Raw genomic sequence first — 22402 nt, forward strand, 5'->3', positions numbered from 1 at the left:
ACATGCGATGGAATTTTTAATCAACTATTGAGGGCGCTGTTTCCTTGAGTTTGGGAAATGCAAAAGATGGCAGACGACACTACGAACGTGTCAACACCTGACTCCGACGTGAAACTTCTGAAAATTGAGGCGAAATCTGCTGTGAACGAAGTTAAATTTGCTGTGAAATATGTGGAGATATCGGAAAGGCTTTCTAACACGGATGAGCAAGCTTACCTAAACGTAAAGACGAAGGAAGGAGATGAGTTCTGTGTGGAGTTGACAGTTCAAGGATTCCGGGTAGGTAGCCCTACAGTACCCATGAGTACACGTACACGTACATGTACGGTAATTTCATTGAACAGTGTGCGATGATACCACGTGCATGACATGTCCTGCATGTTGCAAAAGGCCTACCAGTACAATATGTGCCAGTAAAGTAGTACTACTGAATCTGAATCACAAACTTGGCAAGGCATCCATCAGGAAACTCACATCAACTTTCAGACATTATTATTATGAAGTGGCTATCGTTACGACAGTCGTAACTCATTTCTCATTTTCTGTCGTTATGGCACTGAACTGCACAACTGCGACGACGTAGCTGATCACCACGATGGTTTATATATTTTAAAATGACCTGGATTGCTGAATGCTTGTGGCCGAGTGGTCAAGGTGGAAGGTTGAATCTGCGCTTGGACTATTTTATTTTTTTTGGCCTAAATTTCATATTTTATACCATAGGCCCCGTAATGTTTTTTATGTTGGTTTCTAATTGTAAAGGCGTAAGCAGGAATCTTTTTTTCTCTCATCAGAGGCTTTGGAAGATTTTGTTTAAAGGAAAATAAAGTCCAAAACCTGCGCTTAAGTTGGCGTGCTTGAGCAGTTGCAGTGCCGTAACGATAGAAAATGGGAGATGCGTTAAGGCTGCCATAACAACAGCCACTGCATTGTTATTAATCTTGACACCAAGGATTCCTCTAATGTCAAAATTGCCCTACAGCTACATGTAGACCTAGGCACTGTCATGTACATACACGTGTAGCTTGCAAGCCTGAAGAAGCCTACATTGGAGAGGAAACAAAGAGAAGCAGTTACAGTTTTAGAGGTGGGAGGAAAACCCCAGAGGTATATTCTGGGTAAAACCAGGTAAACCCAATCCACATGTGGACCGGACCTGGATTCGAACCCAGACTGGCCCCGCAGAGGTGGAAGACGAGTAAAGAATCACCACGCCAACCTGACTCCTCTGTCACTGACTGTACATGTAGAAATGTGTCACAATGGGTTTTTTGATCATGTACATGTGTAAGGTTGCCTCATGTATTTTTGTGCAAAGATTCTGCAAAGTTTTTCCACATCCTCCTTGCTACATGTACATGTACCTATATACATCTAAAATGGGACATACATGTGGAACACATTACATTTTCTTGTATGGTTGCCAAGAGATTATATATCTTATATATTCTTAAAAAGTTCAATGCCCCCATTGCAAATCTTGTCACTATTTATATGATTTACATTAGACCTCTTCTTGAATATGCCTCTGCGGTGTGTTCAAGTTCTCCGACAGTACAGCAATCTCAGTGCATTGAAAGAATGATTGAAAGAAACCTGCCTGCCATATAATTCTTGGTTATCCTAATTATTTTGAATATTCAGTTACCCTCGATTATCTTCAATTACCATCCTTGGAACAATGGCGTTTTCAGCTACTTGAGAAATTTGCAAAGTCCCTTGTCGGATCCAAGCATATGTCCATGCTTTCCCCTTCTCGTAATTCACAGAACAGTCTTACTCTTAGAAATACTAGTGGGCTTTGGTTCCCTTCTGTCGTACTAAGCAGATACCAAAAATCATCTACATGTATTCCACACATTGTTCACATCATAATTTCTTTTAAGCTTGTTTAGTCCCTGTATATACATGTATCTATCCTTTTAATATTTTATTATATAATTTGTAATCCAATCTCTATAAATTTTCGAATTTCTGTATTTGAGAACTATTAAACTAAAATACTGTAAGTAAATAAAAAACAGAATTTGACAAAGGCGCAAAGGGGTCATACTGCCTAAAATGGTGCCAGAGAGTGCCTAGAATCCAGAATATCCTAGGGCCCTTAAGCAGGCCCTTGGCCCACACTGCAAGGGCCTTGTGCAACATGCTCATGGGCATTACACCATGGCTGTTTTAGTTCATGCCCCCCCCTTTTAGAAAATCCTGGATCTGCCCCTTTCTTCCCCAATAAAGCTGACAAAACTGCATACCAGTACATGTATTTCTTTACATCTGATGAACTACAATGTATGGCTTTAAGACCATGCAACTATTTCTTGAAGAAAGATTGAAGCTTTTATTCACCACCCTAACACATCCAAACACATGGCACACATTGCGTGCACCACACAGTGTGTGTGCAGCAGGTTGATGTAAACTTTTGATGTAAACTTTTGGACATACAATGTACATGTACTTCGTCACTGCATATTTGAATGCATGGTGTCCCCGACATAGATTTTTGCATTATTCATCAATTGCAATACCCAAAACGTGTGAATTACACTCTGAATTTTGTGCCATAGCATCCATGTAATCTTATAATTTGAGAGAATTCGTAGAGCTACATGTACATGATGATGTATGAAATATTTTTGGAGATTGGAACAACATAATGGTCTTTGTGAGACAAAACCAGCAAATTCTAATAAATTCTTCCCATGAAATAAAGCATTGAGGATGTATTTCATTTTGCGTCCTTCCTCAACCCTAATGTCCTCAATCCTCCAATTTCAATATGATGTGCCGTTATTATACCCTACATCCGAGAGGGTTAGAGTTAAACTGCCCTTGTAGTACATTATTTGTACAGATGTACCTGTTCTGGTACATACATGTACAAGTATGTACATGTACATGTATGTACATGTACCCGTGGTTAGACAAGTTATAGAGTGTATCTTTACATGGGTACATGTACAGGTACATGTACATGTATACACCCAGTGATACAAATCTGCCAAATTGTGATTGGCTCCACAAACATGGGTATTATGGGATATTTTTATTTCAAAATGAGTTACATGTACATGTACATTTGAATTGGTTACCAGTACATCAAAAGCTTTTTTAGTTTTAGCTACCGGTAATTTAGTGTAAGTTTGAACCTTGCATGTGGCATTTTGCATTTTGGAGATACATGTGTTGATTTTTGCATAATTATACATGTACGTGTACATGTACACTACCTGTACCATACTACATGTATTATGAATGGTTTATTTATTTTAACTGTATTCCTCGCCGCCAGGGGCAGAATTGTGAATACAATTTACATGTACATTAAAACAAATACATGTAAATATACAATAATATGTACAATTACAAAAGAAAAGGGTATTAAAAAGCTAAAAGCCTTAAATTTCTACAAAGCCTTGGAGTAAACAGGGACATTATGATCAATAATACTTTCTAAAAGGGTTAAAATTAAAATGACAAAAAATTGAATCAACGGAAATCAAAATTTATTTACAAACATTAACAATGTACTTGGACAAAAGGGCGAAAATACAGAAAGGGAAGAGGAAACAACACATATAGGGCTAAGGAGGGTCAAAAAGGGGGAGGGGGTAAGGGGTAGGGGGTCAGGAGGAAGAGCGATCAAAAGGAAGAGGAGGGGGATCAAAACACAAAATATTACAAAGGGAACATTAGCTAGGGAGGACAATGACGACGCAGGAACCACATTATCATTTGTATTGAAAGCATTAAAAAATGAACCAGAGCAAGTAAACGATAAGGTCTGATTCTATTATTGGCAGGGCAAATAAACTCAACATGGAGCTAATAGGTTTAGTCAGACACACTGTTAAGCAGCTTTATCAATCCTACAAGAGGGCTGTTCTGATACCTCCTTGTACGACAGAAAGACACTGTTATAGTTGTAGAATTTCTTAACTGACGACCATGTGACTGATGACGAGTCAGAGGAATCCAAGTACTAAAATGCTTTGAGGTGAGCAGAGACTGACCAAACTTGGTTTCGCCTTGGACTGAGAGTGAGCATGCCACAAGAAACAAGTGCATCATCATAACCATTGTATTCATTGCCAAGGATAATTTTGCAAACCCTCTTCTGGAAATTTTCCAGAGCTGTAACATGTTTCAACGTGAGGCTAAAATTCCATACTGGAGTGGCATATTCTAACAATGGCCTAATATAGCCAAGATAAATGGAGACCAAATCATTTACAGGTAGGCAAAAACGCTTCAGTGTCTTTAACATATACAGTCTTTTGTTGGCACGAGATATAATATTCTGGATGTGGGCATCCCATTTAAGGTCTGCCTGCACTATAACACCCAGGATGCGATGGGATGCGTTTTCTTGTAGAACTGTGTCCGCGATATGGAGTTGCTCCAGTCTACGTGGTTGTCTCGTAAAGCTGACAGTCATGACGCTGCACTTGCTGGGATTAAGTTTCATGTGATTGGCAGATGACCAATGATGGATATGATCAAGGTCCTCTTGCATGTGGCCTTGGTGATTTTTGCTTAGGCATTCTACTAGCACAAGGTCATCAACGTACTGCCAATGGTTAGATGAAAGGCCATTAGCAACATCGTTGACCAACGCCATGAAGATAACTGGGCCAGTCGGGTGCCCTGTGGGACACCGGCGTTTACTGAAAGCCAGGTAGAAGTTGTGCTGTGGTACCGGACACACTGCTGGCGATCCTGGAAGAAGCTGCAGATCCATGGGATGATGGATGCACGTACGCCCAGATTTAGCAATTTCTCAATTGCCACATTGTGATCGACTCTATCAAATGCCTTACTATAGTCAGTAAGGACAATTCTTGAAATCGAATTGCTCACCTCTGAATGCTTATACCAGTGTATACAGCAGATTCATCATGTCTACGAGACAGTGTGTTGTTGACATTGCTTTCCTGTTTCCAAACTGTTGCGTGTTGATGTAGGGCTCCATATCAGACAATACCCTCTTGGACACAAACAATTGTGCCAGCTTTGCAAAATTGTCGGTTAGTGAGATTGGTCGCAATTTGTGTAATACGGGTGGATTGGATTTCGGAACCGGAACCACGACTGCTTTCTTCCATCGACGTGGCATCATCCCTTCATTGTATGATGTATTCAGGATGTCGGCAATAGGTGTGCTCAATTCAAGTGCAAATGTCTTGATAATTTGCGGAGGGATGCCATCTGGTCCACCACTTTTGTTGATTTTTGTTTTATTCAACTCTCCATACACATCCCATGGTTGTACAACTGGGCAAGGATGAGGTACTGGAAGGAATGCAGGCAAGTTGGATGTCACTAAACAAGGCAGATCACTGGCAACAGCAATAAAATGTTTATTGATGATTTCTGCCTTCTGTTGATCACTGTATTGATGATCAGGTGGCGTTGGTATATCAATGCAGGGTTGAGCTTTAGCACTTCTAGTCATTATTTTGACGTGCTTGTGCCAAGATGCCGGATCTGCATTTTTCAATCGCTGTAAACTTCCATGATAATAGTTTTTCTTGGCAGATTTGATTTCTCTCCTAATTTTGTTGCGTATATACATGTATTTCCACAATGTGTCTTTGCCCATGTGAAATGCCCTTTGACGTTTCAAGATCAGGGCCTTAATTGCAGGTCAGCCGTGTGAAGTTTTACCGTCTTGCAGGGGAAGAAGGTATGAATGGCAGACTGCAGTGTGTGATAAAAGTTCTCACATTTGTTTGTCGTGCTCGCACCTTGCAGAACTTCAGTCCATGGGTGGTTGCTTATCCAGGATCCAAAGTCCCGCAGATCCGAATCTCGGAGTGGCCGAACAACCTTTGTGTGTGTTGTGTTCGGTACTTTTTCATGATTGTTCGGGGGCCATAACACAGTGGAATGGTCACTCAGGCCAATTGGTGCAGAGATGAGAGGCTTTGCATAGAACTTGCCAACGTTTGTTATTATCTTGTCCAGGATGGCTTGTGCTCGTGTCGGTTGATCTACTACATGTACCTGGGTAAGGTTTCCGCCGTTACACAGGGGGTCAACATCCAAGTTGTTTGTGTCACCTAGAATTACAACTCCAGCATCTGGATGACGAGTCTGGATCAGGTCAACGGTTTGTGTGAGGTGTTCCAGTAAGAGTTCAGCGTTGGGGCTTGCAGGCGGGTGATATAGAGCACAGAAAAACAGCTGCGATATTTGACGAGGTAGTCTTGCTGGTCTAATCTGCACCCATACCAATTCAAGTTCATCAGGGGCCTCAGCATCGTGGAAGGGTTTGGCATTCAAGTGTTCTCGAGCATACAGAGCCACACCACCACCCCTTCTGCCGATTCTACACTTAAGGAAGAGGTTATATTGTGGTATTTGCTAACATTCAGGTGATTGATTTGCGGTAAACCATGATTCAGTCACAACCGCTACATCAGCATTGTTGCCCCTGATTACAGTCTCAAATTCATCCATGTTGTTGTTCAGTGATCGTGGATTGCACAAATAAATCAATGGCAGCAGAGTTTTGTTGACAGCAGTTTGCTCTTGATGCTGTTTGAGAGTACGTACATTTTTGTGGTTGACATACATGTAGCTGACATTGTGACTGTAATCGCGTGTCTTCCAAGATGGCCGCCGGGAAATTCTGGTGTTTATCAGGCGTTGCTTGTGTCGACCAGCCCGGCATCCCCTCAACCTTTTGCAAATGCCCAGAATTTGGAGTACTTGCCATGTTGCAGGTGGTAGTTTGATGTCCTTGGTATTAGCTCTGATAGTCCGCAACACCGTTGATGTGAATACATGGTACTCACAATTAAAAAGCAGTTGACTCACATGTGGAGAGATACATGTAGCTGAGCATATGGGGCAAACAAAACTTGAGAGCGTCGACAAAAACAGGAAATATTGTCCACATACAAAGGTTCACAGTGTCAGAGTAGAGAACCAGTGCACTAGAAACTTGATGACACAAGGATGGCAGAAAATAACAACGATTAAGATGATAAAAACTAACTGAAAAAAAGAAAGCACAGGAAAGGTTTTAAAAAGGCAGCCAGCCAGTACAGGGCGCCCTCATCAATCGAAATTATTATACATATTAAAAGACTTGCTTTCAGAGATAAAACCCTTTTAACATAGGAAGTGGAAAAAGAAATCAGCCAAGAAAGTCCTTTGGTACCCACAGCAACAGTTAGGTTTCTTGTATGAATTGTGAAAGTACTGATAACAGAAGCCAATAAACCAAGAAGTAAAAAAATCACACTGTCCTCATAAAAAATCCCTGTGTGTGAAAAAGCAGTGTCCCTTAATACCCTTTTTCGCCGAGCAGGTCACAATTATAGTTGTTCGCTTTCTATCCCATCCTTGTCAGGCTGCCATGGATCAATTCTCCGACTTTGATGACCCAGAGATCAAGCCTAGAAACTGTACAAGGTGTATGGAATGTCTTGTGAAGGCCTTTTATATACATGTATGTGTACATGTACATATACATGTACATGTATGAAAAGAAAATCAGGCTGTAGAGAGATACATGTACTAGTACCAGACTGCAGCATGACACATACCGGTGGTTACATACATGTACATGTACATTAAGGCCATGTGGCACCTTGAAGTTCAACATTTGCTCAATTTTTCAACCTCTTTCTTCAAACCTACATTGTACATGTATACATGTACTGATAAATGTAGCATAAATTGAAAAATTACCTTTGCAGGCTCAATACTTTTCTTATTGACACCATATTTTATCATTTTAAATGCATTTTATGGATAGAATGTCGCAGTCTGTCCAGATTTTATGATTATTGACATTGACTGTACATGTATGTTTGTTAAGTACATGTACCCATAAATATAGCGGTACACGTGTACATCATGGTACAATATTACACTGTACACTGTATGTAGGCACTGTGAGTGTGCAAGTACAGTGTTCCGGTACATCTACATGTGAACATGTACAAATGTATGCTACATGTACATGTAAGGAATGTTGGACATCTCGTACCTGGGACAATTCGTACCCATGACATCTCGTACCCAGGACAATTTGTACCTGGGATAATTCGTACTCGGGACAACTCGTAACCCAAGAGAAAATTACATACTTTCAGCTTGTGGAGACATCAATTAAATCAGATCTTCAATTAAAGTATGAAAACTAAGTTTTTGAAATTATTACGGAAGACATTGGAAAACAATTGAGAAAGAAAACAAAACAAGGAAAAGCATTTCACAAGGACCTAATACATGTAATATTGCTCTCTTTTTAAATATCTGTTGGTCTAAACAGAGCCACCTGTTACCTGCCAATTAATTGCAGACATTGAATCAATCTCTTTTTGGGAATATGTGTGGCTCTGAAAAGAATCGGTGGTTCTGAAAAGAGTTGTTTGGTTTGTTGAGGACACAGGTCCGGTCAGGTACTTGCAGGCCACCAGAAACCTCGAAGTTTTGATATCCCCAACCAGGTAGTGGTCCCACAGTTGAAAGAGGCGCCCCTAGACCATCCGTACTTGTCTTCGCTGGTGTCGCTGAATCCTGGCTTCCTTGACGAGCTTCATGTGGAGCTTGACCAGTGATGCCTCTTGGTAGGGCAGCTTGATGATGCCGTACAGCTCTATGTTGTGTTGCCCCGCTCTACTGTTGATCATCCAGTGCAGCCTTTGACGTCATTGTTTGTCTGGACGCTCCTTTTGAAAACTGACCAGTTTCCCGGACCCCATATGGTACTCTCCAGCCATATTGACCCGATGTAGCTGCAGAGGTCGAAGAGGGAAGGTGTGGTGGCCGCCTCTGCCATTATGTTGAAGGTAAATGGGATGTGTTTGCCAGGCAGAAACGGTAATGCCAGAAGCCCTCGCATGTATACAGTGTATGTAGCTGTGCACAGCGTCATCAGTACTGTATGGCACTTGAAGACCCAGCTCTTGGCACTTTCTCCAAACGGCCTGAGTCCAATGGTAGAGGTACCCCTTGACCTGTACATCAAAGAGGGACCCAATAGCTGACCACAGATATGCCTCGAAGTCCACCACCATCTCAAGGACGTTTGCAGCCAATCGCTTCTTCAGCGCCTTCAGAACCTGAATAAAGAAAAGCGACACATTATTAAATAAAAATATATTGTAATTTTCTACTTAATTGCATTAGAAAGCAATTAAGAAATTGAAGAGAGTCAACTTTCCAGTTTTTGCTTTAGAAAATAATTAAGGACTTGAAGAGAGCCACATGTCCATTTTTTTTGGATTACACAACACTCAAGAAATCAAAAGATTTTCGAATAGTTCATTTGGTTAAGGTAGGAGCCAGTGAGTAAATAGGTAAATGAATAGACAGCTTTTACCTTCTTGTAGTCCTTCTTTGTGCGTCTGGACATCATGGCGAATGCCAGTGGAACCTGCTTCATCACACCAGTTTTGCCTTTGATGAATGCATGCACTGAGAAGAGCTGGCAGAATGGCTTCTTCACCAGTTTGAACGTGCCGTCCAAATACCACGTCTTCGCCTTGTCCAACAGCTGCAATTGTTCCTGCATATAGAAAATCAGATGTCTAGCAGTGCCAACCTCGACAGCCTTCTGGAAGAAGTCATCCGGTAGAAAGTCGGTCGCTACGTCAAAGTCGAGGTCGGTTTCGCTCAGGAGGGTGCTGGCTCTGTCTGGTTCTGTTAGCTGTTCTCTTGAGGTTTACTGGGTTGGGACAGGAGAAGGTAGCTGCCGTGGGGTTTTAACCGAGACGGGGCATCTCTGCCGTCTACCCTGGATGCTGCACAACCAGACGAACTGCTGGTTGGTGGAACTGGCCGGCTTCCACTTTCGGTTGTACATGTACGTGTAACCCTGGCTGTCCACAAGTAGCACTTTGCCTCACTGCGAAGCCCCGTCTAGAATTCGGAAAACTACTTCTTCGTTGTCGCCAATGCCCTGCAAGTCATGGATTGCACATATCACACTGGTCGCACTGGAATGCCTGCTGATTGCGACGAGCTGTCTTCTTACAGGAGATGCAGGGGTGCTTCGATGGCATCTTGACTCTTGAGTTCTTGAAAATGGGTTCTTGAAAGCTGACTTGGACAGGCCTCGTCTAGATATATGCAGTTGTTGGATCACATGCTCATTTATAGAAAACCGGGGGATTCGTTGCACATGCCAATCCACCAATCATATTCCAGATTCCCCCTTTTTTCTATGAAGAGCCGCCTTCCATGAGCGGCTTACAGGTGTACGCTTCAGCAGTTGCAGAGCGTGTGTGGGGTGGATATGATTAAAGGTGGTGCGGCATCTTTAGAACCACTGATTAGAAGGCACTCAAAAGGGCTTTACAGGGCATGATCGTGATTGACACACATTTAAAGAAAAAAAAAACCTTCAGGCAAAACCCTCTGATTAGCAAGTATTGTTTGGGTAAATATGGTTCCTGTCAACACTTGTTTAATTTCTTCCGATTATTTCTACTCTTCCCAGGCTCCGCCACAATCACCGTGCAAAAATAAATCAAACAATGCTACAACCTGGAATAAACATGTTTATTCGTGAAATTCGTTATTCGTAAATCCATAATCCCCATTCATGCCATTTATGACTTTTTGAGATATAGGCTTACATACGAAAATAAGAGAAATGCATAGGCTTTCCAGTGATACCACATTTATACTCGTAGGCAACAAAGCAAGGTTTTGGGGATCATTCCTCATTTAGCCTCAGCAGGTCACATTTTTCCAGGTACGAAGTGTCCCAGGTGCGACATGTCCCAGGTACGACGTTGTTTCGGGTATGAGATGTCCTGATATCCATGTATAGTACCGGGTATTAGTGCATTTGTTGAATTTTCTTTTATAAACAGTATTGCATTGATTTGTAACATGTACATGTACTTGGATGAAACAATTTACAATGTTACATGCATACATATACGTCAACATACATACAAGCAGTGTACATGTACATGTACATGTCTGGCAGTTCTTGCTGGAGTACATGTGCTAACATATTTACGTGTACATGTACATAATATAAAGGTTTCCCTCTCTCCTGTCTCATCCTTGGGCCTGTGGTGATGCATAAAGAAATGGTATGTACATGTATTGAAGTACAGATACATGTACATGTGTCTTTTGTGAAAATAATATTTTAAGCACTTGTGCAGCTACATGTATACATTTACTTTACTCTTTAAGCTGGAAAATTTTAAATACAATGCCAAAAATGTTCTCTGCATACATGTACCGGTAAACATTTTGCAACCACAAACTTTTTATAAAGTGCTACACGTCTGTGTACATGTAAATTCAATTTGAACTCACTAGAAAGTACCGGTAACAAAGTTATCTTGGCAGCGGTAAATACAGATTTATCTGTGTGTTCCTTTACCATCTTCCTGTTTAAATTGATACATTGTCCAAAGGGAGATTTAAAAGTTGAAGGATAACTCCATGTGGCAGGAGGAGGTTTAACTCAACATCTTATTAGATATTCATCTACATGTATGGTAAATCACCATATTGTACAGGTAGCTCAAAGCATGCATAACAGAAGAAAGCAGACGAACTTTGTTTCTGTTCATGTGTGAATTTAATGGGAGCTGTTGCATGTTATAAATTGGCTTATCATTGTGTGATGAGATAACTCAAAAAGCTTTGTGACAACTTGTAAAACCTGAGAGGAAACTGAATATTGGCACTTACCATACATTTGCAGGAAGATTAGTCTTGCAAGAAATGCTTTATTTCATGTACCGGTATGGTAATGTACAATATACAACGTACATGTACATTCATGTACATTATGTATGGTAGGTTAGGGTATTTACCTGAGTGATGTTACATGTACATGTACTTGAATGTTTTGATGGAATGTGGAGGCTTTACTCTTAAGATACAGATGTACATACATGTACATGTACATGTATGTTTGTATGTACACCTACATGTACCGGTACTGGTAATTATAAGAACAGATTTTATTCTAAATTTGATCTCTTTTCAAAAATACAATGTACATAAAGATCTTTATACTGGGAGGTTGTATGCACACTATACTTATCACAATCATCTTGTTTTCCTTTTCAGTTTGTACGAGTACATGTACACGTACTGGTGTGTTCTCAAGGAGGGGAGGGGGTACTGGTGTTTTCTCAAGGAGGGGAGGGGGGTACTGGTGTTTTCTCAAGGAGGGGAGGGGGTACTGGTGTTTTCTCAAGGAGGGGAGGGGGTACTGGTGTGTTCTCAAGGAGGGGAGGGGGTACTGGTGTTTTCTCAAGGAGGGGGGATACTGGTGTGTTCTCAAGGAGGGGAGGGGGGTACTGGTGTTTTCTCAAGGAGGGGAGGGGGTACTGGTGTGTTCTCAAGGAGGGGAGGGGGTACTGGTGTTTTCTCAAGGAGGGGGGTACTGGTGTGTTCTCAAGGAGGGGAGGGGGTACTGGTGTGTTCTCAAGGAGGGGAGGGGGTACTGGTGTGTTCTCAAGGAGGGGGGGTACTGGTGTGTTCTCAAGGAAAGGGAGGGGGTAAAGAAACAAAATAGTCTTTGTGCTTTCATGAAAAGCAACCAGAAGCCGTTGATGTCCTGCCGCTCAACGTGTGTATTTGCGTATACATACATGTACATACATGTACGGTACATGTACTCATTTTATAGCCATGGCCAGCAGACTTACAGTATACAAGTCTATCGGTACATACCATCCTAGGAAAATTGATGAGAGAGGTATTTACCACTTGAGACACCAAGTGCAATATTTCGATAATTGAAATGAGGTCTGGTGACAGATTACATGTACATGTGCCTCTTAACTCGCATGCCAAGTCACTGACGTGATGTTCATCTTGTGCAGCACTCTCATGCTATGTCTGCTTTGATGACAGACATGCGGTTCTTATCAAATTTGTCTTTCACAATTCATATTGGCACATCACATCTTCAGTCTGTTTTGCTGCTATAATGATAATAGTTCATTTTTAGGACACAGACTTCAATATTAATGTGAAAAATGAATCTAAAAAATGTACATGTACATGTACATTTTGTGATTAAGTGTGGATGTTTTCTAAAAAAAAACATTCTTTTTTAGTTCATACCAACATGATTTCATTTTATCAAAAGAATTACTTGTTTTCCTTTTTGTTAACTACTGTACATTGTACACGGCGCGATCAAAACTGATAAAAACAACCATAATCGTCATGCATTGTGTGAAATCAATTGCCAATGTACAACCATTATCATGTGATTTGATTTGCTTTATTAACCATCTTTGTTTGATAACTACTAATTCAGTTTTCATCCCCAAATTTGGGAAAAGAAAATGGACAGTAAAACAGTACTAAATAGCAGGTGTACGTGTACCTGGTAAGCCTGATCTAGTGAAGAAATGAATTAATTTATTTGAGGAATATGTTTGGATGATGTTGCCTTACTTTTGGATTGAACATTACTATACTCATTTTTCCCCCGTGATTTACATGTAGATTGTTGGGACATCGTTTGATCAGATTGATGGCAACATTGAGTCTCCATTCTATGAGACGATCTATGCTCTACTGGACAAGCACAGTCCTCAGTATAGACTCACATTTGGGGAGACCTTGGTTGACAAACTCCAGCTTCTTCAAACTGAACTGGAAGATCAGGAGGAGAAGGTGGAGACTATCAAAGATGTAAACAGAACTCACTGATGTTTACTTAGACGTTGCAGGGTAACACCCCCCATGGAAAGATGGAGAGTGTTTTGCCATGACAAGAGAAATTTCATTTCTTAGATCATCTTTACCTCTACAGAAGACGATAAACACATGCATGCAAGCATATATGTAATGTACATGTACATGCACTCAACAGCCATCTGCACCATTCAGTCTTGAATGTTCCTGCACCATCCAGTACATCTTGGTGTAAAGATGTGATTGTGACGAAAAGCTTTTTTCTAGGATATTAGCGCATAATGTTTTCCACCATTTTTAATGGAATAATGTCAGAATTTGCAGACTTCCATTTTGTGTTAAAACCTACATGTATGTTAAACTTGCAATATAATATTCTTGGCCTTGAACACACACCAGGGGTGGCTCTGGGAAGGAGGGGCAAAGGGGGTGCACGCCCCTCTCCCCTCATTCACCAAATTAAATAAAAAAGAAGAAAAAGATGGAAGACAGGAAAATAGTGGAGTACTGACGTACTGTTTGACTCCAGACCCCACGCTTTACAGGCATTTTACCATCACTACTTTAGTTCATGCTCCCCCTGTTTTGGAAAATGGGGGTCATACCCCCTTTTTTAAAAATGACTTGATATACATACATGTATTTGGATAGCTAACATACCTACATGTACATGTGGCTTCTACAAGTTAGAGAAAATATCCAACAGTATCCTTTGCATCTGAATGCAGACCAATTGTGTAGAACTAAAGTATATCTATTTTATTCTAAATTATACTTTAACTGGTACACGTACAAGTTCATAATAAAGTAACTGGAACAAATGAATGCTTCATTTGTTTGAGATGAACCAGAACATTCTACCGGTAGGTTACATATACAAGCATCAAGGGCACTTTAGATTATATATAGATTACTGCTCTGCTTTGTAAGATGTTAGTCTCTGTTATTTTAGTACTTCAAGTACAGTTTAGATTTTATGTATTGTTACTTTAATATGCTTTTCTCTGTCATTTTGTTTCCTGACACTGCATTGCAATGTACATGTACAGGTACATGTACAATGCTCTCAAATTTTCATTATGGATATCTATGATTGCTAGCAGTACTATAGGTGTGACAAATATTCTAAAAAGTCTTGACAATAATTTTGCAAATACTTCTATTTCTCACAGAAAGAGGTAAAATATTGAATCATGTGCAATACATGTACGGTACTAGTAAGTACCCTGGTAAATTTGAGTAAAGATACGTAGGTTAATATGAACACAATCTTGTCCTGGTAAATAATATGGGTGATTCAAAAAAGTGCGCCACCAAGAGTTTGCAACGCATTGGCCAAGCACAATACGTGAAATCATTCAACTCTTTCCAAGTACACATTTGGTTGACAGATTTCGGCCATATTGCAAAAAACAATTTTAATATTGGCCGTGCATGTACATATACTTTGGAGTTGGCAGTTTGCCAGAAAGAGTAAAGAACACTTACAGCAGCTGTGTGTATAGTGGTACAGTTCATTTTAAAAGGGTTGTTTTGAACACAATTCTCTGTACAGCTACAATGTAATCACAGTGTGCTGAGATTCATGGAGCTTATTAAATACATCAAATACATGCACTCATGGGCTCTAAAATACCGATAGTTATTGGATAACATCTTCTACACTTTACGTTGTGCATGTAATGTACATGTACCTTTAATGTACTTGAAAGGTACATGTAGCTTTGCATGTTGGGTTTCAAATCATACAAACACGGCAAACCTGGCTGGGAAAAATAGGCTGTTTTCTTTCATAACACTCTCTTGTTGTATATGTTGATGGCAGTGTTTTCTGCACTCAGAGGGATCAATCAGTGTGAGGTTGATTAGATCTGAGACTACAGTGATCAACAGAAGCCTTCCAGGGCAGGTTCTTAAACCACTAAGGTCTGGGTCTGTTGAGTCCATGAATACTGAAGAAACAGCAGATTTAGGCAGCTTACCTGGAATTTGCGTGGATTTTGCATACCTGGCTGAATTCTTATTTTTTATATGTGTTCATAAATTTTTTTCACTGGAAGGTATTTTTGTGAATAATGATTACCCACTTAATCCTGCATAATATAAATATTAAATGTACATCTGTACCTATCAGACAGGATTGAATTAAGTCGGAGTACATGTATGTGTATACGGAACAGATGCACAAGAATTGGCTTTGTACATGCACACCAAGTGTCATATTTACAAGCACACCAAGTGTCATATTTACAAGCACACCAAGTGTCATATTTACAAGCACACCAAGTGTCATATTTACAAGCACACCAAGTGTCATACATTCAAAATTCAAATTTATTATTGTCCATGCAAAAATTCACATAGAAATTTACTTTCCATTGGCTTGTTGCAAACAATAAGTTATTGCATTCATGAATATTACAATCATACTCAATAAGAAAACATAAAGATTGCATTAAAGTAACATAAATGGCAATCACAGTCTACAAAGATAATAATTCCAAAATGATATTGCATATTCTCACCCTTTATTACCAATGAAAGTGTGTCGGGGGTATCCAAACAAATAGTTACCGCCTCACATTTGCATTATAACAGTGGATTGAATTGGGTACATGTGTAATTATTTACAGCACACTAAGTAATATATTAACAAGCACACTAAGTTTTTTATTTAGATGCTCACTAAGTTTTTGTTGCTACACTCTACATGTTTATTTTATTTTTCTCTTGTCAGTTTCAATGCCAATCCAAATGGAGTCATTTTCTATGGTTTAAAAGAAACAATTGGATATACACTTGCATGTACTAGAGGAAATGTATCACACTGCTCACAGCTAAAATTAACAGCTTGTCTGTGGTTTAGAGGTTTATATTTATTCATGGGACCAAAATTATTGTTTACTGTAGATAAGTAATGTGAAGGCAAACACATAATTTGTAGTGTATTGAATGCATTTTGGTGAATATTTGCAAGTGTTTCACAGTCTGCCTTTTTTCAATGTGGGAGTTGTTTTTGTGGAGTGCTTTGATTTTCATGTACAAAATATAGAATGCCCACCCTGAAATATCCTTGCCTTCCATTGTACATTTGGCTTAAATGACTTATGTTTCTTTCTGTCAATCATAACTTACAAAGTGTGTTATTGTACAGTAAAAGTCTAGTTTGTATGTTGTTAAATGCTGTTTTACTTTGTAAATTGTCCTGAATGGAAATTTGTCACTGAGCTGAAATGAGACAATGTAACAAATTACCTATTATTTCCATTTTATTTCATTTTCTTGATGTAAAAAGAGGATATTATTGCAAAGGGGTTGTCAGATCGTGGCCCCTCACAAATATATCTGCACAAATCAGTGTTAGTGTTGGAGAAAATAAAATCTCATTCAGTATTTGGTTGTGATTGAAATTCCACCTAGTCTATGTTAGTTTTTCATGTCATTTGGTCACAGTTATTGTATATAATAATTGTATTTCATTTAGCCATCTCAAAGCGGTACTTTATCTGATGATTAGCTTTGATATGTACATGCACATTAATGTCACATGGGCATGCACATTAATGTCACATAGACATGCACATTAATGTCCACACTTATTGAGAGACAGATACTTATGAACAGTTGCTTCATGAAATATGGACCTAACAGCATGTTTCCTGGCTGTAATTTAAGTAAAGAAGCTCACTTATGCACAACATGAAAATACAACTTAACTGTCGATTATAACTCATTTTGAAATACTTTTGTTAACTTAATGCCATGTTAGATTTTTTTTTTCATACCAGTTCCCCATGCTGTAGCTGACAGACATTGTACATGTACCTGGTTTGTAAAGGTATCGTGCAGGGTTATGTTGAAGCATGGGCCGTTGTTGGTGATAATTCTTCAGAAAGACATGCATGCATGCATGTTGATAGGCCAGGGCGTGCAAAATTGATCTTGGCAGAGGGAATCCCCCCAAAATATCCACTAACTTTCTCTAGCAGATTTAAGTGCCCGAGTTAAACATTTTTTCACCCGTAATTTTATCAGACATTGAAACGATCTTGTCACAGTATGTCAGTCTTGTCATATAATGGGACATTCGTCTGTAGTGTGTAGAATGAGAAGCTCCATATGCAATGGCGTAAGTACGAGAGCATGTCTCCGCCCTCCAGTGGATGCCCACGCTCCCCTGCCCCCATTTGTAATCTGTTAAAAATCTTCGTTGAAATTAGCCCCCTGCAATTTGGCGTTTTAAACAGCTTATTTTCTTGTGATATTCCCTTGAAAAGCGTGCACCAATAAAACGGACCTCCTCAAGTATAGTCTTGTTGGGGGGTTAAAGTAGCAGAACGCTATTGAGGGCCGAAGAATGTACAACTACAAGCCAAATTCAGACGCTGGCACAGATGCAAGCTTTGGGCGGGAAATAGATGGTAAATGTAGATCATGACGGTAAAAATAGATTACATTAGGATTGAAGACGTGTTAAAGATATTCCCACATCAATGATCATCTTATACTAGTGTTTTCATTGCGGATATTAACGGGATCAAGTTCAACCGTTGCAACAGGCAAACAAATCCCTGACTGTACGCGCCTACTTTTCTGGCTTCTCATTGGCTACAGTGGTGTTGCGGGGGGAGGGTGGACACTTTGTCCGTGTGAACTCTTGCCCCCGAGAAGAGCGTGGCTACCGTACGCTCTTGATTAGCTAGCATAAAAATATCGATTTGATTGGGATTGCAAATTAGTTAGATAATTTGGCAGATTGCCATGAACTGGCTTTTTGCATTGTGTGTATAGTCAATTTCATTTAAAACACGCCCTCTTTAGATCCCGCTCGGAGCGGACACCTAATGTCGCGTACTGAACTGATGAATCAAGGTACCTTTCCACGTCAACACTTGCGCCAAGCATTGCGTATCCGTCAAAATGTTGACGGCTGGATACATTGCACTCGTGTGTTACGTTAATAAAGTCGATTTTTGTGTCTGTGAAAGTAAAACACATGAACGTATCGTGAACGCAACGCACCCAAAACGTACATATGGGTGCGCATCATGCCAATGCTGTACGCACGCTTCTAATGGCAATTGTCCAAGAATGCGTCTTGATAGACGCATTGCAGTAAATGACATTCTTTAATTGATTTCTTTAAAACGGCTACATCTAAATTTTTGGTGAATTTTGTTTAAATTATTGAAATTTTGTTCGTTTTCAAATGGAACGAAATACAGTTTTCATCGAAAAAGTTGAAAAAGTTACTCTGTGGACAATCGCAAAGGCTGGACTGTACCTTTAAAGCCTTGCCTCGACACCAATTGCTGGCTACCACCACACCGAACTAAAATAATTAGATTAAAAAAATTCTTCGGGCCAGCAGATGTCGTTTCCATGCCTTGGCAAATTGAACGCCATCTGGCTATTTGTTGGGCTTAACGCCGCTCTAGATGACAGTGGCGAACAGTGCGCGAGGATTTGCTTCTGAGAGCAGTGCTCGTGGCGTAGCTGGGATTTTACATTGCAACATGTGCAAAGAGGAAACAAAGAGGACACCTGCATCTTACAGGGGCACGAGCTTTCAGTCGTGCGTTTTTGGGGGGCAAGTTTTGGTAGCCTTGTTCAATATCCATTCATCCATTTTTAGTGGGGGGCACCGGAAATTTGTGGGGGACGTGCATGCCCCCAGCCTCCTCCCCCCACCGTGACTACGCCACTGCTTGAGGCAAAGCGGAGACTCTAGACTTGTCTTCAGACCGATTTTTTTGTAGTAGGTCGGTTGTAAAGACGTACAGCATCCACGGCGCTTTTAGTCATTACTGTTTCCGAATGGCACAACAGAGACGGCATGACATGGTTTCCCCTGCATATTGGCAGTAATGGTCTACAAGCAAGCAATTTGTAGAACCTGCCACGGACAGTGTACCTTGTCATTTACCACTGAGTGAACTGATGAAAACAGTTTGGTTGACAAGGTGTCCTTTCTTTATCTCCCATCTACAAAACTCGGGGTGTTATACACTTGTCTCAGAATCTCTGCTATTCATGAAATCATACCATTTACATACTGTCTGAACTGTTTGAAGGCGACTGTTCGTTGAGCCACGTTTGAGCTCAGTTTACCTAGTTTAGTTTAATTGTTGTGTATGGTAGAAGACGTTTGGCCAAGTCAACTTGCAAACCAAAGTGAACACTTGTGGCTTTACAATCTCGATTAGTGTTATTACGAATGTAGACAATAAGAATGCTTAGGTCAGAAGTATGTACACTCTAAGAAATAAAGGTTCACAATTGCACCCCCATTGATACAGTAGCAGTACCCATAGTAAATGGTGCAAACCTGCACCCCGTTTGGGTGTGTTCATCCCTACTTGCGTGCATGCGCACCTACATTGGAGCATACACCAAGTACTAGGGGACAAATTTGCTGCACTTGAATTGGTGCTGGTATTGTATCAATGATAGGGTGCAAATTTGAACCTTTACTTCTTAGAATGTACGGCGGAATTAGAGTGAAATGTCGTTACCGTAAATTCCTTTTCTTGGGGCAATTTCTGAATGACACAAAAAATGCGATTGATCATAAAATTCCCCGATTGCTACGGAAACAAAAATTGAGCTTAACAATGAAATCGCCAATAATGGTAGATAGGCCCTACATGTACAGAATCAAGCGAGGAAGTAGCGAGGAACACTGCTCTGCATTTATTCATTCTAGCATTCGCTTGCGGTTATGCAAGCTTTTTCCAAATTAGGAGACATCACGGTATAATGAAAACAGTCATTGAGCCAAATTAATCATTTGCCACCACATGCAGTATCCGATTATTTATTTAGAACTCAGCAAATTGTGTAAAAATGTCAATTGATCAAAATTGATAATTGTGCAGATGAAATCGTCTTGATAAAGAGATGTTACACGTTACATTTCTTAGTTGAAGTTTTCATTATTCAGACACTGATTTATCAGTAAGTAATTATTCAGTACTGAGTACCACAAGATATGAAAAGCAACCAAAGATGTATAAACAATTTGATATCAAAGTTCAACTTCAGCACGGATAGACTTGGTGATTTATCAGTAGCAATTGGCTTTTATTTCACTGGAAGAAGTTGTGATAAAGTCACAGTGGGGGATATTCTGTCTGTCAGACACTTAAATTGTGTATGTATTGCTGTTTGTTTTCCGAAAATCATTGACTAGATTTACAATAGATTGTGTTTACACCATGAAGAAAAGTAACAATCGTTTTGTGTTGTTGCTGCAAATGTGTCTTGTGCATCAAAATGTGGAATCGCAGAAACTTCACATCATGTCTTATGTGATGGTTATTCATGCCCAGAATCACAGAAGCACGGAAACATCTATATAACGTAAAATGCTGTAAAATGTTGCTCTTTACTTCTTATTCACAATGTCAAAGAACGGTTGAACAGTGTAGATAAAACGAACTAAACAAGTGACATTTTTGGACATATTCTTTGTTTACTTGACGTAGTATCTCCACTTTACAAGGTCTGCTGGTGGTATACCCGTTCGTCGTTTCTTGTGGTCAGTACTTCGAGAGAAAAACCAGCCACATGTAGGCTTGGCTAGGGTTGCAAAGGGGGCCACCGAATTGGATTTGATTCCTCCTTGAACGAAGAGACAATTGGACGGCGCTATTGGAGCTTCATATGGTATCTGTGATTTAGAAATTGGATTAAAGTGTTAGAACTGGATCTGCAATGGAAAGGAATCACGTTTTCTGAGGAAATTCATTTGCAAGGTTATAGTTGAAATTAAAAAAAAAAAACCAAAACAGGCACGTGAAATTACAAAAGACACTGGCGTTTCTGCTTGGTTTGGAATTTAAAATCCTGAATAGGTTTGCTCCATCCACCACGGGTGTAAACCTTTATAACGTTATTCGAGGCTGCTCAAAACGATGTGGGTCTCAAGACCAACTGAATCAAATTTTTGTTTTAATTATTACTTTCGAAATTTGAGACGAATAGAAAGAATACCGGTACTTCAAGGTCGTAAACATGCAAAGCTTACCTCTGAACTCGGTGCGCTCTTCATGCTGCTTGCTGGTGAAGATGGAAGCCCAACACCTGCTAGTGGGTCACTCAAGTTGAGATGACGAGAATACTTGTTGCGTGTATCGGTACCACGGTGAACTGCAGGTTGATTCCCTCTGATGTACGCGTGCCAGAAAGCCGGACACGGCAAGTTCTGCTGTCCGTATTTTCCCCCGAGAGGGAAGATATCTGTTTTGTTTTCTCCGTAAAAATGTTGGTTGATTAGGCCTTGGTAACCGGAATTGGGCATGATGATATTCTGATTATTGGTTCTGTTGAGAAAACTTTCAGAGCGTTCTCTTACACCTCGTTGAACACTACACAGATTTATCAGCCTTGCCACGTCTGACTTAAGTCCACTGTAGCCTGCAGGGCTATCTAAAGAAACTTGCTGAAACCTGCTTCCGCTGTGTTCTTATTTGCGGTAAAATGCAGCCAGCCTTTGGCCGACTTCACAGGGCAACCGTCCTGTGCGGCAACGAAGTTGGTTACGGCTTCGCTCTCCGCACGCTTATCTACTTCCACCGTCTCGTTGACAGGAATGGACTAGTTGCTAACTATGATGCAATGACAAGACAACTTATTGTACAAATATTGATTCCCATAGATAGCAGGAGGCCAACCTGCACAGTGTACATCAAGTTGTATTGTGAAAAAGCAACACGCGAAACGCATTGACAAGTAACAAACACAAACGAAA

At 40.2% G+C, this 22402-nt stretch overlaps 2 protein-coding genes across 2 annotated transcripts; one reads left to right on the plus strand and one right to left on the minus strand.

Annotated features, from left to right (window-relative positions):
• Positions 1-32: 32 nt before the first annotated feature.
• LOC110990472 (GSK3B-interacting protein-like) lies at positions 33-17060 on the plus strand. Its single transcript, XM_022255487.2, has 2 exons — positions 33-279; positions 13459-17060. Exons 1-2 carry the CDS (start codon positions 58-60, stop codon positions 13663-13665), a joined length of 429 nt encoding a protein of 142 aa, XP_022111179.1. The 5' UTR covers positions 33-57; the 3' UTR covers positions 13666-17060.
• A 3376-nt stretch (positions 17061-20436) lies between these two features.
• On the minus strand, positions 20437-22364 carry LOC110990471 (uncharacterized). The gene is made up of 2 exons (XM_022255486.2): positions 21680-22364; positions 20437-21322 (listed from the first exon to the last, which is right to left on the minus strand). Exons 1-2 carry the CDS (start codon positions 21950-21952, stop codon positions 21125-21127), a joined length of 471 nt encoding a protein of 156 aa, XP_022111178.1. The 5' UTR covers positions 21953-22364; the 3' UTR covers positions 20437-21124.
• Between the last annotated feature and the right edge of the window lie 38 nt (positions 22365-22402).

The sequence above is a fragment of the Acanthaster planci genome, linkage group LG03 (assembly GCF_054643075.1).
Source record: "Acanthaster planci isolate LZ-2023a linkage group LG03, COTS_SCS, whole genome shotgun sequence".
Taxonomy (NCBI): domain Eukaryota; kingdom Metazoa; phylum Echinodermata; class Asteroidea; order Valvatida; family Acanthasteridae; genus Acanthaster; species Acanthaster planci.

Coding starts and splice junctions, on each gene's coding strand:
- LOC110990472 (XM_022255487.2), top strand. CDS start 58: ATGCAAAAGATGGCAGACGACACTACGAACGTGTCAACACCTGACTCC. Junction 280..13,458: donor TGACAGTTCAAGGATTCCGG/GTAGGTAGCCCT, acceptor ATTTACATGTAG/ATTGTTGGGACATCGTTTGA.
- LOC110990471 (XM_022255486.2), bottom strand. CDS start 21,952: ATGCCCAATTCCGGTTACCAAGGCCTAATCAACCAACATTTTTACGGA. Junction 21,323..21,679: donor AGAGCGCACCGAGTTCAGAG/GTAAGCTTTGCA, acceptor TCTAAATCACAG/ATACCATATGAAGCTCCAAT.